Source organism: Aspergillus ruber (assembly GCF_000600275.1).
Source record: "Aspergillus ruber CBS 135680 unplaced genomic scaffold scaffold00050, whole genome shotgun sequence".
Taxonomy (NCBI): Eukaryota; Fungi; Ascomycota; class Eurotiomycetes; order Eurotiales; family Aspergillaceae; genus Aspergillus; species Aspergillus ruber.
In genome coordinates this window covers 104,870-120,954 of record NW_024467346.1, presented here as the reverse complement: position 1 = coordinate 120,954, position 16,085 = coordinate 104,870, and the positions used below count along the sequence as shown (strand labels likewise).

At 49.2% G+C, this 16,085-nt stretch overlaps 7 protein-coding genes and 1 non-coding gene across 8 annotated transcripts; 7 read left to right on the top strand and 1 right to left on the bottom strand.

Annotated features, from left to right (window-relative positions):
- Nucleotides 1-452: 452 nt before the first annotated feature.
- Nucleotides 453-1,217, top strand: EURHEDRAFT_382027 (bZIP transcription factor; the record flags this gene model as incomplete). The annotated part of the gene is made up of 2 exons (XM_040779487.1): nucleotides 453-476; nucleotides 528-1,217. 2 exons carry the CDS (start codon nucleotides 453-455, stop codon nucleotides 1,215-1,217), a joined length of 714 nt encoding a protein of 237 aa, XP_040634119.1.
- Nucleotides 1,218-1,267: 50 nt separating this feature from the next.
- Nucleotides 1,268-2,578, bottom strand: EURHEDRAFT_467218 (arsenic resistance protein; the record flags this gene model as incomplete). Its single annotated transcript, XM_040785161.1, has 4 exons — nucleotides 1,268-1,924; nucleotides 1,979-2,065; nucleotides 2,121-2,263; nucleotides 2,317-2,578. The coding sequence occupies 4 exons, from the start codon at nucleotides 2,576-2,578 to the stop codon at nucleotides 1,268-1,270; spliced, it is 1,149 nt and encodes a 382-aa protein (XP_040634118.1).
- A 477-nt stretch (nucleotides 2,579-3,055) lies between these two features.
- EURHEDRAFT_467248 (uncharacterized protein) lies at nucleotides 3,056-3,870 on the top strand (the record flags this gene model as incomplete). Its single annotated transcript, XM_040785166.1, has 3 exons — nucleotides 3,056-3,575; nucleotides 3,629-3,710; nucleotides 3,762-3,870. 3 exons carry the CDS (start codon nucleotides 3,056-3,058, stop codon nucleotides 3,868-3,870), a joined length of 711 nt encoding a protein of 236 aa, XP_040634117.1.
- Nucleotides 3,871-5,579: 1,709 nt separating this feature from the next.
- On the top strand, nucleotides 5,580-8,803 carry EURHEDRAFT_417489 (putative C6 transcription factor). Its single transcript, XM_040783213.1, has one exon. It carries the CDS (start codon nucleotides 5,732-5,734, stop codon nucleotides 8,582-8,584), a length of 2,853 nt encoding a protein of 950 aa, XP_040634116.1. The 5' UTR covers nucleotides 5,580-5,731; the 3' UTR covers nucleotides 8,585-8,803.
- Nucleotides 8,804-8,903: 100 nt separating this feature from the next.
- On the top strand, nucleotides 8,904-8,974 carry EURHEDRAFT_t162. The gene has a single exon. It is a non-coding gene; the product is annotated as a tRNA-Gly (tRNA).
- A 1,416-nt stretch (nucleotides 8,975-10,390) lies between these two features.
- EURHEDRAFT_519201 (uncharacterized protein) lies at nucleotides 10,391-11,045 on the top strand (the record flags this gene model as incomplete). Its single annotated transcript, XM_040786763.1, has 2 exons — nucleotides 10,391-10,627; nucleotides 10,701-11,045. 2 exons carry the CDS (start codon nucleotides 10,391-10,393, stop codon nucleotides 11,043-11,045), a joined length of 582 nt encoding a protein of 193 aa, XP_040634115.1.
- Nucleotides 11,046-11,901: 856 nt separating this feature from the next.
- catA (catalase catA) lies at nucleotides 11,902-14,247 on the top strand (the record flags this gene model as incomplete). Its single annotated transcript, XM_040785167.1, has 3 exons — nucleotides 11,902-12,138; nucleotides 12,191-12,503; nucleotides 12,554-14,247. 3 exons carry the CDS (start codon nucleotides 11,902-11,904, stop codon nucleotides 14,245-14,247), a joined length of 2,244 nt encoding a protein of 747 aa, XP_040634114.1.
- Nucleotides 14,248-14,787: 540 nt separating this feature from the next.
- On the top strand, nucleotides 14,788-15,924 carry EURHEDRAFT_510775 (uncharacterized protein). The gene is made up of 2 exons (XM_040785955.1): nucleotides 14,788-15,133; nucleotides 15,185-15,924. Exons 1-2 carry the CDS (start codon nucleotides 14,866-14,868, stop codon nucleotides 15,784-15,786), a joined length of 870 nt encoding a protein of 289 aa, XP_040634113.1. The 5' UTR covers nucleotides 14,788-14,865; the 3' UTR covers nucleotides 15,787-15,924.
- The last annotated feature ends 161 nt before the right edge of the window (nucleotides 15,925-16,085 follow it).

The window sequence follows — 16,085 nt, the reverse complement described above, 5'->3', positions numbered from 1 at the left end:
AGCCAGAGTGATCACACTGTTGAGGAAGGCTTCCAGAGATTGGGATGGTAGTTTGGTGCGTTTGGTGTTGTCGAGCTCCAACAGTGCTGTGGCCTCGGCTATGATTTGGGTGGCGTGCTCGAGGTGGTTGGGGGGCTGGATCCCCAACACTGGCCAGACAGCTCCACTAACCATGACTTCTGGGTACTGGGCGATAGCCAGAGGCCTGGTTAATAGGTTGGTCCAGGTTTAAGGTCAATTAAGCTTCTGCTTAGCGAGAAATTCTAAAAATTCGCTCTGCGCTGAGGGTAGTTGTTTTTCTGATTGGTCCAAGGACGACATCCGTCGGCATAGCATTCCTCCGTCAATATCCCGGAATGTTCAATTTAATCTCAAGAACTTCTTACAAGCGTTAGCAAATACCATTACTTTCCTTATATTGAACAGAAAGTCGTCCTCACTAGGATACCAGCATGGAACCCATCGAGGACCAAAAAGTACAACCCCCCGAAGCCACTCATTTTCGCCACGGAACTGACATCTCGTAGAAAAAAAAACTCGCCCGGGTTCGCGAGAACCAGCGCAAAAGCCGTGCTAGAAAGCAAGAATATACGCGCGAGCTAAAACAGAAGCTTACTTCATTTAAAGAACAGGCGCATCAGAAAGATATTGAGCATCGATTGACGGTTCAGAGACTAGAAGCCGAGAACGGACGGTTGAAATCTCTTCTGGTTGCTGCGGGTGTGCCCGGGAGTGTTGTCGGGGGGTATTTGCGGACGACGGGGGAGAACGAGATTTGTCGGAAGGTTGCGATCCCGGCTTTGAAGAGGCCTAGGTCTGGGGAGTCGCAGTGTCAGAGTAGGCGTTCTTCAGAAAAGGAAACGAGTAGCAATGCGGGTTGTTGTGGGAAGCCGGATCAATCGATTTCTATCAGTAACCCGGAGGTAAACCCTGATATTAGGATGGACATTGTTCGTCCATCCGTGTCTCTGAGGAGCCAGATATGCGGGAGTGTGGTGGATGATCCGTCATTCCCTACTAATGAAGATGTTCTAAATACCACTCTTTGTGCGATTGCGGAAGAGCTGATCAGCCAGTACAATACCCGAGGGGTCGATCTGGCAGTCATACAGAAGAAACTCTGTATTGGTTTTACGAAGAGTTGTGCTACGGGGGAAGAATGCAGAGTGCAAAACCATATTCTTTTTCAGGTTCTGGATGAGATCAATGGTGATTGATCGACCTCATTGTGGAGGAAATTATTTTACGATATTCCGGTGGTTTCCAACTATGCTGCCCACTTATTTCGCTTCGCAACCCATTTTACGGCATAGACCAGGCCCAGCAGCACGGGCACTTCAACTAGAGGTCCAACTGTCGCAGCTAGTGCTTGATCACTATCCACGCCAAAAGTTGCGATGGCCACTGCAATCGCCAGCTCGAAGTTGTTGCTCGCAGCTGTGAAGCTTTGCGTACACGATAGTCGATATCCGAAGCCGCACCAGTGCGTCACCAGCAGCGTGATCAAGAAGATAACGGCGAAATAGACAACAAGCGGCGCGGCCACTCGTAGCACCGACACGATCTGATGAACCACTCGTCGGCCTTGGGAAGCAAAAAGAACTATGATTGTGAACAAGAGTCCGATCAACGACAACGGACCGATCCACTGGACGAATTTCTTCTCGTACCACTCCTTGTTGATCAGGAATATCAGAGTGACGCGAGTAACGATGGCTGCACCCAAGGGGATGCCGAGGAAGACCCCGACGCTTTTGGCGACTAGCGAGTAGTCGATATTAAAGCCGCTATCTGCGCCACCGATGACGCGCACGAAGAATATCGCAAGCGGAGCGAATAAGACCATCTGCAGGATCGAATTGATGGCGACGAGAATGGCGCAGTATTCGTTATCGCCGCCGGCGAGGCCTGTCCATACGAGTACCTAACTGTGTCAGCAGACAAACCAATATTGCATTTATATGGGAGTGGAACTAACCATCGCAATGCATCGCGCAATGCCAACCAAGATCAAACCCTCCCTGAGACCTCTTTCGTCTGGTAGGAACGCCCATGCCAGCGCAAGCTGTATCAATTTAGCACATCAACACAACAAATATCAGCCATGAATGAAGACAAACCATGAAAAACGGCGCAATAATCCAATTCACCACGACACTGAACCCGACCTGGACCCAAAGCGCTTTCTGGCGAAATGACCGATGGAGTGTCTCGTACCGCACATTGCACAGAATAGGATACATCATCACCAGCATACCAACAGCTTTTCACGTTAGCTGTCACTTCACCTTCTCTCTTTCCGGTATAAGGGCATACCAATAGGTATAGAAACGCCAACGAACTTTCCCCGCTCCAATGCCTCCCTGGTATCAGGCACAAAGCTACCCAAAATAATTCCAATTGCCATGGCGAGGAATATCCAAAGAGCTAGGAACTTGTCGGGGAGTCTAAGCTGCCTAAATGCAGAACTTGGTTGGTCGTTGTCCGGAGGGTCATCATTGCTGTTTTCTTTGCACGGGGTGCAGGATTCTGGATCCTCTGTAGAGTGATGTTGCACTTTATCTTTTGCTGGAGCCATCTGAGCAATCAAGATTGATTTTTTTCTTGATCCGATAGAATGTCTTGGTTAAATCTCTATTATAGATTTCTACTTTTACCGTCTACTTTAGGATTTAAAATGGTTGGCCAATCAGCGTCAAGCAGTGACATTCACAGATCACGTGAATATCTGCAGTTTGAGCTTATGCCTGAGGCAGGGAGTGTGTTTTTCTGTGCCCTAAATCCTAGACCCTAGGATCCCTTATATTGACCTCCTCTGATGCTCTCATTCATCGAGGGTGTATAACACTACTGCACAAGTGGCCAATGTAGTGTGTTTCCATTATTCCGTATGCGGAGAGTCGCGAGTCAAGATGCCCGCTAAACAACGTCATCTCCCCATCAGCCCATGAGCTAGCTCCCCCCGAAACAACCCAAAACAAATTCCCCAGCTTTATTATTCAACTAACCGAATCATCAACCTGAATATCTCCTGTACTATCTTACAGATAGCATCATGGTCTCAACGCGCCAACAAAAGCGCTCTTTTCCCTCCCCACCGCGCACGCGCTCCCCGTCCCCTCGCACACCCACCACAGCCGACAAATTCGTCCACACTCCCTCAACCGCCATAACCCTCTGGCTCATATTCTCCATTCCGCTCGTTCTCTGGGACTCCGGGTACGTGCTCCTCCGCCCGCACAGCATGCCCGGCAACAGTCTGCATTCCCCGTTGTGGACACCCTACGCGCTATACGGGACTATCGACTACATCTACGGCTGGCCGGCGTTTAACGCGCGGAATGGGTTTACGGCTGCGCAAACTGTGGTAAATTTGTTTGAGTCTGCCGGGTATTGCTATTATTTGTGGGTTGTTTGGAGGTATGGAGTTTCGGTTTCGGCGGGGAGTGAGAGGGATAAGGGGGTTTTATCGTGTTTGACGGATGAGAGGGTTGTTGCGGGGAGGGTTGGGGCTACTGCGCTGCTGATTGCGTATAGTGCGTCTGTTATGACGTTGGGAAAGACGGTTTTGTATTGTGAGTTATACTTATTTACCTTGGCCAATTGGGCATATTGCTGACATGAGTAGGGTTGAACGAGGCATTCTCCGGCTTTGAGAACATTGGTCACAATGACCTTTTTACTTTGGTCTTTTTGTGGATTATTCCTAAGTATGTTTCTCTTTCTCATTTCACCTTCCGGCAGTTGCTGATGGTGAGTAGCGGTCTGTGGATTATCTTTCCGAGTTACAATATCTATGTTATGGGATCGGAGATTGCGGCTACATTGGAGAATGCGTCTATTAAGGGTAAACGGTCGAAATCTTCATAGTCGTATGTGGTCATATGGTAGTAAATTGCGGAGAGATTCGTTGAGGAACACTGATTGCTTCTATGATGGCCGAAAATAAGAGTGCCGTGGTGGACTGTCGTTTTATGTTGAACCAATCCGACTGCAAAACTCTTGAATTTTAATGCTGCTATAAGGTTCTCTCGGGGATCATGTTTGTCTGGTGAGGGAATTTATGATGGGTATACAACCCCATCATGATACGTTGATGTAAATCAGCCTGGCAGGATGTTGATTATCTAGGGCTGTTAGTTATGCGGCAGGTGACTGCGCCGCCACGTTGGCGCATCATGTATTAATTGGATAACCTCTGACATCAAATCAATCATCCTTCCTACGGCATTACTATCGTTCGCTTCCATGTCACATTTTGGATTATCCGACCCTCCAAGTTGAATCATCCACCCGCAAGAATGTGATGCTGAAAGCCTGCGAGGCTGGCAACCTCCCAACATCACAGCAATTATTTCAACTCTATGACATGAAGCAGGGCACTCAGCCTACTTGGGAGGAGCAAGAGGATAGTCCTCTCAGAACCTGAAAAATGATCGAAATTGCTATTATCAACGGCCAAGTCCCGATAGTGGCATATATCCTCTTTGTATACTCCGCAGGTCCAATCGAATGCGAACTAGTTGTCCAAGCGACCATCGACCATCCATGTATGGAGATCATGAAATTGGCTCATCGGAACTAGCCTGGGATTCTCAACCTTGGGTTTGACACGATGCAAACTTTCCTATCGAGTGCATGTTACATGCCTTCTGATCCAGACCACCTTGCGCCTATTCATTATCTTCTGGACAATAGCGCCTCACCAAACAAGGTCAATCCATGGATTGAACGCTCCCATGCCAGAACTGTGGTGGGACCAGTCATTTTGAGGTGATTGAGAAGATGGTCTATCGAGGTGTTGTGATCGCGTGCGTTCTTTTTCGGGAAGCATTCAAAAAACAACACCTTGATGTTCTGCAATTGTTTTTGAGAAGGGGAGATTTTATAGTAATGTTCCTCATCGGGAGTTGCTTGGATCAGCATGGGGATCTGGAAATGATGCAATAATCTCGATAGTGGAGGCTAGAATTGCGAAGCAAGAAAGGGTGGCTAACAAGTCTCGACGGACGAGCTGATGGCAGTTTTGGAAGCTGAAATCTGGCAACGACAAGGCTACTTGATACAATTGTTCATAAAGAATATATATAAGAATGCAGTATCTTTTGCAGAGTATTAACTAGAACAAATGGCTTGCTGCTGAAGCTCGTCCGTGACTTTGGATGCAGTGTCCTATAAAAGCAGTAGCCAACTCTATTCCCAACTTATGCTTACAGCAGAACTGTTATTCACAGTGCTAAGAAGATGGCCTTCGCGGTTGTCTTGCTTGGATTCAATGCCGAGACTGTCGAACGGTTCTGTTCGATCGTGTGGAAGGAATGACCTTATCCAGTAAGCCGGGTATTGTGATCGCAGGAGTTGAATTCGACTAGTTGGATGGCCTTGCCCTGTTAAGAGCAGCTTCGTCTATGAAAACAAAGCTCAAAACACAATGAAAGGAGCATCTAGGAATATAGGGAGGGCTTGGAGGAATATCTTGTAGGACCCTTTTTCTGACGGCCGAGAAGCATAGGATTAGTAATCCGCGCCGCCGAGCTGCCTCCGGGTTCCCCATATTATCCACCCGCACCATTACCACCGACCGACTCAACCCGTCGCTCTCTCCCCAGACCACTTTGAACCTGATCTACAGAGCTAGAAAAGCTCCGGTTTGGGGGTTGATCCCATTTCAATTACGCAAACCCCTCCCAACGATGCCCCCAGTGTTGTCGTTGGGGTATCCGAACCCGTCATGATCCCACCCGAATCCGAAGAATCGCCCTTGGGCTTCACAGGCGCCTCAACTACATACAGCCAGCACGACGATGCCGCTGCCCAGGCCGAAGATCTGGACTCTCAGAGCCCCGCGAGCTCGCGCGACCCCGGTAGCGTTCAGACCGTAAACGACACCGCAACATCAGCCCCCGAGCACCGGGATGACGCGCAAGGTAGCAACAGCAATACCGCACAAAGTAATAATCAAGAAGAAGGCGACAAGCCCTCGTGGAGCGAGATGAAGACCAAGGCTGGGAAAGAGAGGAAGCGTTTACCGCTGGCTTGTATCGCATGTCGGCGCAAGAAAATTCGCTGCTCAGGCGAGAAGCCCGCGTGCAAACATTGTTCACGGTCTCGCATTCCCTGCGTCTACAAGGTTACCACGAGGAAGGCGGCCCCGCGGACGGATTATATGGCTATGTTGGATAAACGGTTGAAGAGGATGGAGGATCGTGTTATTAAGACGATTCCTAAGGAAGAGACGAGGGATATGGCTGCCATCGGGCGGTCTGTGGTTAGGCCTCCGGCTCCCGGGCAGCCAACTTCGAAGAGTCAGAAGAAACGGTCTGCGGATGAAGCGTTTGCGTCGGAGTTGGATGACTGGACGCGTGAGGAGCGCAGGGCGCCGCAAGATACATTTCCTATGAGCAAGTCGGGTGATGGCGGATCCAGCCTTTTGACCGAGGGAGCCGAGTTTTTGCCATCCTTGGAAATCCAAGAACATCTTGCAGAAGTGTTTTTCGACTGTGTATACGGACAGTCGTATCTTTTACTTCACAAGCCTAGTTTTATGCGCAGATTACGAGCCGGGTCTGTTCCCCCGGCATTGAGTCTCGCTGTCTGTGCCGTCTCCGCTCGATTCTCGACGCATCCGCAACTCAACTCAGAGCCTCCATTCTTGCGAGGGGAGAACTGGGCAAACCCTGCCGCTGCGATCGCGTTGAGTCGTCATGATGAACCGAATATCACCATATTGACCGTGTTCTTGTTACTGGGATTGCACGAATTTGGAACCTGTCATGGTGGACGAAGTTGGTCTTTCGGTGGTCAGGCTCTGAGGATGGCATACGCATTGCAACTACACAGGGAACTTGATTACGATCCGCTTTTACAACATAGCAATGGCAATGGGTCACAACTAAGTTTCACCGATAGGGAGATTCGACGGCGTACCATGTGGGCCTGCTTGTTGATGGATCGATACAATTCCTCCGGTAGTCAACGTCCGCCAATAGGGAATGAAAAATTCCTGCATATCCAACTTCCCATCAAGGAGTCACATTTTCACATGGAAATTCCAGGGCCGACGGAGGACCTGGACGGAAATGTTCCCAACCCAGTCCCAGATGACATAGGACAGCTGTCCAATGCTAAAGAAAACATGGGTGTTTCGGCCTACATAATTAAGACTGTAGTCATCTGGGGACGCATTGTCGACTACTTGAATCTCGGGGGAAAGAGAAAGGATCCTCATCCTCTGTGGTCGCCGGAGTCTGGGTACACGCGCCTCAAGCGACAAATCGACGAGTTCTCCGCAAGCCTCCCAAGCCATCTTTTGTTCACCTATGAGAACCTCCAGATACATGCGGCAGAACGAATCGCAAACCAATTCCTTTTTCTACATATCATCATCCACCAGAACATCCTCTTCTTGAACCAGTTTGCGATTCCGCTTTCTCCCGGAGGGCGGCCTCCCAGAGATATGCCCAAGGCTTTCTTAAGCAACGCAGGACGAGCAGCAGTGGAGGCTGCGCATCATATCTCTGTCCTAATTGACCGTGCGTCGGCTTATCCACTCACTGTACCCTTTGCAGGATACTGTGCGTACTCTGCCAGTACGGTCCATATCTGGGGAATATTCTCCAAGAACGCGCAGCTGGAGGCTCGGTCCAAAGAGAATTTACGGCATACCTATCGATACCTGAACAAGATGAAGAAGTACTGGGGTATGTTTCACTACATGGTAGAAAGTGCAAAGGATCGATACCGGCAATTCGCAGACGCTGCCATCAAGGGCACTGTTGCTATGAATGACGGCGGCAAGTTGACCGCCATGTTCCAATACGGTGATTGGTTCGACAAGTATCCTCATGGAGTATCACGAATGCACTGGGAGGACCCTGGTGCGAAACAAAAAGAGACAGGCGACGATGCGGTTATGGGTCAGAAGCCAGACCTACAGAGTGTCGAAGACTTCTTCGCCAGCCTGTCTCCTACACCGCAGACCGCGGTTCCTCGCAGGTCGCATTCAAGAAAGAGCAGCCGTCTCGATAGCGCCAGCTCCGAACACCCACCTCGACCACAATCAACAGTCGACGTGAACATGGAAAGCTCGCCCGGGATGTTGGGGACATCTGGAGCCGGATTCCCCCAACCGGCCATGTACAACCACGGCCGCGCGCAGGCATTCGGGCCCTCTCCACTGGATTTCAACATCCCATCCGACCAACTTCCCCAACTTGACCGACAATTTGTCTACGGCTCCTTTGCCGGATTCGACCCAGCCTCCTTCGAAGCACCACAACCGCCACCAGCGGATAACCCACCAATAACTCCATCCGCAACGAACGGCGTGGAACCCCCACCCCACCAGGATGCCGCCATTTTCACCGGCCAACTCGACCCGAGCGCGCCCTCAGGTGCAGGCGAGTATTACCAACCCAGCGCATGGTTCCTGCCATTTAACCTCGAACCGATCACCCCAGCACCAGGTATGGAACAACCCCCCGGCGCCGGCGGAGGCGGCGGTGATATGTTCGGTAATCCAGGTTTGCCCATGGGAACATACGACTTTGGCATGAGCGGGATGAAACGCGATCCCCATATATGATTCATCGTTCTTATACGTTTCCTATTCTGTAACAACCGTACTATGTGATATTGATATGGCGTGCTTGTTTTATTTGATCAACTACTATTGTATAAGGGGTTTAGCAGGAGCTGGTTGGACGGATTGGAAAAGACTAGGAGTTTTTTATGAGCTCGCATGGTTCTGTTTATAAGTTATTTTTGGATATCATCGCAATAATATATGTTGATGAATACTCACTCCTCTTCCATTGTTCTGCTTCTGAATGGTTGTGCATAATTTACGATGTGGAGTTGTACATATTGATAGAACTCAATTCTGCCAAGTCCTTCAACAACTAGCATCGTTGGTCTAGTGGTAGAATTCGTCGTTGCCATCGACGAGGCCCGTGTTCGATTCACGGACGATGCATTCTTTTTTTGCTCTTTTTTTGTTCGCACCTTCACATCTTTGTTTTGTTTAAATAACTAACATCTTTTCTTTTTTTTTTTTTTTTTTTTTTTTTTTAATCTCTCAGGTTTTTCATCAATATGCGCCAGATTTCCCATATTTATCGCTTGACGATACTGTCTTGGTGCGCGAGTGGAATGCAACTGGTTTGTAGATATATATACCTCGGAGCAGGTATTATTGTGTATTGTTACCCTCAAGGCAGTCAAACAATGAACCAACAATTATTAGACCATCTGCCTCCTATTCAAATCTTGTATTTCTTGTTCTAGCATCTTCCAATATGGGCCGTATACCTTCCCACAGACAGCCCAAGATATTGAATGGATAACTGACATGAGTTTCCATGTTGAGGTAGATTCGCGGACGATTTCTATGTATTCCAACGGATTATTATAAGTCGAATTTTGTTATGGTATTAATATGTGAAAGCCACAAGGCAATGATACAAGTCGAACCAATAGTTATGACTAGGTTACCTGCTCGAAATTTTCCCATCGATGCTAGCATATGGTAAATTATCTGCTCTTCAAAGTACCTATCAGGATACATCGCCATCCTCTCAAGATAAACGGAGAACCACTATATTGTTATCTGAACCCACCATTGAAACCATTCGCAGAAGAAAAGCTCGCCTTACCCATAGAAAACCAACTCCATATCTACGCACAGTGCAGAAAGGCCATCTTCGTGCTACGCTCAATATCCCTGTATCTTCCTGATACTAGGATACAGAGTGTCCTATATGATAAGGAGTCGAAGGATATTACAGTGCTTGATTTGAGGAAGTCGGGGACTGTAGACTCAGAAGAGGAACCGAGAAGGTTAGATAATGTCGAGTTGGAGCTCATCTTTGGGGGGGAGATGGCGGCTGAGTTGAAGGGGTTGTATGATGGACGGAGCCAGAGTGAGATTTCTGACTCTGTATGTTTTGTACTTTGGATTAGTTATGCGCTTGGATTGGCTGCTTTGACTAGTTAACCACTCGTATTCTACCGCGAAATAGATTAAGATTGCTCATTCGTACCACGCTCCGAGATGAAGCACGAATGTCATCACAGCTGACCTCGCAATGATGCATTTTCACCCAGCCCATTGTATACATCGCATTTTCCAAGCACTTTCCTATTGTTCAAACGGATAATACAACCCATTATCCAATTGGAACTACCCTATTTCAATCTAATTTCTCTCATTGTGACGTCCCTGCCGTTACAAACCTTGCACGCCCCTTAGACCCCATTCCTATATAGCCCAATCTTCCCCTCCCAAGCCATGCATACCAAAATTGCCATAATGGCCATTCGAGTCCTCACCAAGCAATTCTTCCCCCCAGTTTCAGCCTCATTCAACCGCACAGTAACCCAATCCCCCATCATGGGCACCCCACGCATCATCAACGCCATTAAACAGGACCATCGTGAGATCGAGTCTTACTATGACCGCATCACAAAGTCAAACGATAAGAACGAGCAGACTCAGTACCAGAATTTGTTCACATGGGAACTTGCCAGACATTCTATTGGCGAGGAGTTGGTTGTTTATCCGGCGTTTGAGAAACATATCAAAGATGGTGTTGCTCTTGCGGATAAGGATCGGAAGGAACATCAATCCGTAAGCCCTACCTTTACCCTCTCTTCGATAAAAACAAACGCAGAGGCTAATGCTCGCACCGCTCGCAAAACAGGTAAAAGAACAGCTCAAAAAGTTCCAAAACCTCAAACCCACCGACCCAACCTTCCTCCCGACAATCCAATCCCTAATGAAAGACCTCTCCCAGCACATCCACGAAGAAGAAACTTCCGACCTGCCCCAACTCGAAGCCGCGCTGTCCGATGAAGACAGCCGCAGTATGAGCAAGACGTTCGGACGGACGAAGATGTTTGTGCCGTCGCGGAGCCATCCAAGTGCGCCGAGTAAGCCGCCCTATGAAACGGCGGTAGGGCTCATGACGGCGCCGATTGATCATTTGGCAGATATGTTTCGGCAGTGGCCGGATACGGCGACGATGCCGAATCCTAGTACTAAGTGAGGCCTCTTGGGGGTCGGGGGTGGGCTTGTGGGGGTAATGTGCCAATGATGTTTTGAAGGGTTTATTACATTGTAATTGTGAATGGCAAATCTCTACTCTCTCACTGGTCTGTTGCAATTGAATGATGACAAAATTATACACGGAGTTATACTCCATGCCTTCCACATGGAGAATGTGGGTATATTTACCGAATGAGCCAATGGGACTCGTAAACCCCGCGGAAGTTAACCTTGGCAGCTTATTTTGTCACCATGTCATAATGCTGTATCGAAACAAGCATCACTTGAATTATTCCACTACGGCGTGGGTGCGTAAAATGACTAGGCATTAGCAGTTTTTAAAGAGAAACCCCACCGCGAGACAGAAAGATGCGAGGAATTGACCTAATACTCGGAAGCTAACTATGCACTATGCGGTGATATCACCATGAACAATAGTCAAAATCTTGATTTCAAATGTACAATCCCTCAATGGCCGCTCAGTGTAAGTGTGCGAAGACGGAAAAGGAAGCCAGCTGCGTAGTCAAATCCTGGAACGCATAGCCGGGACTTGGTTTCAATTCGATCTGGCTCATGTGAATGGCAGACCGGAAGCGACCTACCATCACAAATCTTGCTAGTATCATTGGCGGAACATCTTGATGATATCAAACCACCGATTCGTAAGAGTTTATCGAGCATACCGATCACCCAACACCAACGAATGTCACCGTGACGCTCCCCCGCGTCATCGCAATGTGCCCTGTAATCCGGAGTAGAACGTCAGTAGCATGTCCTAGATATAATATCAGCAAGCCAATTCTGTTTCCTTTCTCTCCATCGTCTAATTTCTCATCTAGCATACCATTCAATTGAAAATGGCATCCGTTATCGCCGGCGGCCTGCACAAGGTCCAAGAAGCGGTGCAGAACACTGCATCCAAGAACAAGAAGATGGTCGATCTGCAGCAAGACACTGCAAACGTTCACACAAAGCTCCCCATCACCACCGACCATGGCACGAAGATGGAAAATGCCGATAACTGGCTCAAGATCGTGAACGATGGAAAGAGGACTGGCCCGTCGTTGTTGGAGGATCAGATTGCTAGAGAGCGGGTATGTATCTTCTCCCGTGAATACAATGTGCAAGCAGAGGCTGATTGACTAGATCCACCGCTTCGATCACGAGCGTATTCCCGAGCGTGTCGTGCATGCACGTGGCACAGGCGCGTTTGGTAACTTCAAGCTTAAGGAGAGTATTGAGGATCTCACGCACGCGGGAGTCTTGACGGATACGTCGAGGAACACGCCTGTTTTTGTGCGCTTTTCTACTGTCCAAGGGAGCAAGGGAAGTGCGGACACGGTGCGTGACGTTCGGGGTTTCGCAGTTAAGCTTTACACGGATGAGGGAAACTGGGATATTGTTGGAAACAACATTCCCGTTTTTCCTATTCAGGAGGCGTTTAAGTTTCCGGATTTTGGTGAGTTTTGCCCAGATTATTGAATTGCGATAGATAGCTGACAGTGGTAGTTCACGCGGTCAAGCCAGAGCCACAAAACGAAGTCCCCCAGGCGCAAACAGCACACAACAACTTCTGGGACTTTGTGTACTTGCACCCCGAAGCCACGCATTTCTTCATGTGGGCGATGTCTGATCGCGCGATTCCGCGGTCTTACCGCATGATGCAGGGATTCGGAGTGAATACTTTCTCCCTGATCAACGCGCAAGGAAAGCGCCATTTTGTCAAGTTTCACTGGATCCCGCATCTGGGTGTGCACTCGCTCGTCTGGGACGAGGCACTAAAGCTTGGTGGTCAGGATCCGGACTTCCACCGCAAGGATTTGATGGAAGCCATTGACAACAAGGCGTATCCGAAGTGGGACTTTGCTATCCAGGCCATTCCTGAAGAGAACCAGGATGATTTCGACTTTGATATTCTGGATGCCTCAAAGGTTTGGCCCGAAGAGCTTGTCCCGTTACGCGTTGTTGGAGAGCTAGAATTGAACCGCAATGTGGACGAGTTTTTCCCGCAAACGGAGCAGGTTGCCTTTTGTACTAGCCATATTGTTCCCGGCGTTGATTTCTCCGATGACCCATTGCTGCAAGGCCGGAATTTTTCCTACTTCGATACACAGATCAGCCGTTTGGGAATCAACTGGGAGGAGCTTCCTATCAACCGTCCCGTGTGCCCCGTGTTCAACTTCAACCGCGATGGCCAGATGCGTCACCGTATCACGCAGGGAACTGTTAACTACTGGCCCAACCGCTTCGAAGCGGCGCCGCCAGCCAAACCAGGCGAGGGAGGTTTCGAGAGCTATCCGCAACAGACTGTGGGTATCAAGAAGCGCGGCTTGAGCGACAAGTTCCGCGAGCACCACAACCAAGCTCAACTATTCTACAACTCCATGTCTCCGGTCGAGCAACTCCACATGAAGAAGGCCTTTAGCTTCGAGCTAGACCACTGCGATGACCCCACCGTCTACGAACGCCTTGCCGGCCACCGTCTCGCCGAAATTGACCTAGATCTTGCACAGACAGTCGCTGAACTGGTCGGTGCCACAATCCCCTCCAAGCAACTCCGCCAAAACCACGGCAAGAAAGCCTACCATCTTTCCCAAACCGACTTCACCCCTCAAAAGCCCACAATCGCCAGCCGCCGCATCGCCATCCTCATTGGCGACGGCTACGACCCTGTCGCCTTCTCCGCCATCAAAACCGCCATCCTAGCCGCCAGCGCCCTTCCCTTTATCATCGGCACCCGCCGCTCTGCCATCTATGCCGAAGGCGAGAATAAAACCAACTCCAAGGGTGTCATCCCAGACCACCAATACGACGGTCAGCGATCAACCATGTTCGACGCAACGTTTATCCCCGGCGGCTCGCACGTCAAACAACTCCAGAACAACAACCAGCTGCGCTACTGGGTGCAGGAGTCTTTTGGGCACTTAAAGGCCATTGGGGCCACGGGTGAAGCGACGGATTTTGTGAGACAGAATTTGGCGACTGTGGATGGGTTGCAGGTTGCTACGCCGGCGAAGGCGGAGCCGTTGGATTGGTATGGGGTGGTTACTGCTAGGGCTGTGCAGAAGCCGGAGACGTTTAGGGAGGGGGTGAGGATTGCAAGAGATGCGCCGGATTTTGTGGGTAAGTTTTTCTATGCAGTTGCGCAACATAGGAACTTTCCGAGGGAGATGGATGGGTTTAGTACGCAGGTTGCATTTTAATCTTGTCCGGGTAATCTGGTTAGGAAGTTAGTATAGTAATTCATAATTATGCGGATGAGCATATCGCCCTTATGACTGCCATGGAAACAGCCAGAGTCTCATGGCCATAAGAAAGTACTCGGGGTATATCCAGTATGGAATAATTTGTCCGGCGGTCTCCGAGATCCCAAGCGGTTGAGTTTTCCGTCCTGAAGGGCTAATTTATATTTCGCTGTTCGGGGAACAGCGCTCCTTTATTTCGATGACCATGCCGGATACCGGTCGAAGGTTGATATGCAAACCACGATATTTCAAGAGTCTCGTATACGGTTTCAGCCGTTTGCCGTAAGCCGTGAGTGTGCCTTGTCAAAAAAAGATCCATAGATCCCTCCACTAAGTGGAGCAATAAAAGTGTTGGCGCTGTAACTGGCGAATGAAACTGTATACTTGGTGCATTGGTTACGATAGTCATATCCTTATATGGGATCGATTGTCAGTGAAATATGAATCCAAGCGAGTCTGTGACTTAGGGACATGAGGGGGAAAAATTAAAGCTTCATCCTGTTCCGGGAGCTCGATACTCTCTTCAATCATTCCCAATCGATCGCTTTTGCGTTATCCATTGACCAAGACACTAAAATGTTATTGCAGAGATCGTTCCTCGCAATTGCCCTTGCATGCACCGCTGCTGCTGCAAGTGAGCGGACCTGTTATTATCCCAATGGACATGAAGCTTCGGGTAATGTGCCGTGTACAGATAGTCAGTATACGTCGTGCTGTGGCGAGAATGTCATTTGTTTGAGCAATGGGTATTGTATGGATGTTGAATCACAGCCCTATACGATGTCGCAAAGTGCCTGCACTGATAGCAGTTGGGCCGCTGATTGCCCGTCCCAATGTGCTGGCTGTGAGTTGCCAATCCTCTAACACACGTGCGAAAATGCTAACTAAGCAATAGCATCGGACTACCCCGACACCGGCTGCGCCATCGTCCTCTTCTATGCCAACAGCACCCAGGCAGACTATTATTGCAACGCAATCGTCAGCGACGGAACCGATGCCGCCTGTTCAAACGGCCAAACACCCTTCACAATCCCCGACGGCAAAGTCGTCATCGGTCGTGCGCTGCTGTCGAATTCGAGCACAACGAGTAAAGTCAATGCGACTTGCGTGTTGCCTACTACAACGGTATCTCCCTTGAGCAATAATAAGAGAGACGTGGCTATCGGGGCAGGAGTTGGTGTGCCGCTTGGTGTGTTGCTACTGACGGCATTGGCCTGGGCGTTGTTTGAGCGGAAGAGGCGGTATGCGATGGTAAATTCGGCTGCTGCTGCGGGTGCGGTGGCTGTGCCTAGTGCTTCATATCCTGTGCAGATGCAGCAGCCGGTTTTGGAAATGGACAGATGGCAGATTATCCGGCCCCGGGAATGGAGGGGCTGCGGACGCAGGAATTGGATGGGGCTAAGTATGTGCAGCTGCAGGAGTTGGAGGGACGGGCGCCTAGTTGATAGGCTATTTCTGGGAGTTTCTGATTTGTTTGTTTGTGCTCTATACCCTTAATAGTCATTGATGAGGTGGGGAGCATTTGGTTCTGGATGTTTTTTATATATAATGCCGGTTTGTTACTGGACATACTACTAATGACGGATTAATTGAGAATTGAGACTGACATGTCATCAAAGAGCAATTCTTACCTGCAGCAATGTGTACAGAAGTACTTTGTACCTTGAAGGATGAATATGGTTTGCTGTACACGGGATGCTTATTCTTGAAGTCTGAGCGAGGTACGCAAAATGAGGCCACGCCTCCTGCCGAATGCAGTTGCAGAAGCCAATAGATCGAAGGTGATTTGGTCTTGT

Coding starts and splice junctions, on each gene's coding strand:
- EURHEDRAFT_417489 (XM_040783213.1), top strand. CDS start 5,732: ATGATCCCACCCGAATCCGAAGAATCGCCCTTGGGCTTCACAGGCGCC.
- EURHEDRAFT_510775 (XM_040785955.1), top strand. CDS start 14,866: ATGTTATTGCAGAGATCGTTCCTCGCAATTGCCCTTGCATGCACCGCT. Junction 15,134..15,184: donor CCCGTCCCAATGTGCTGGCT/GTGAGTTGCCAA, acceptor ACTAAGCAATAG/CATCGGACTACCCCGACACC.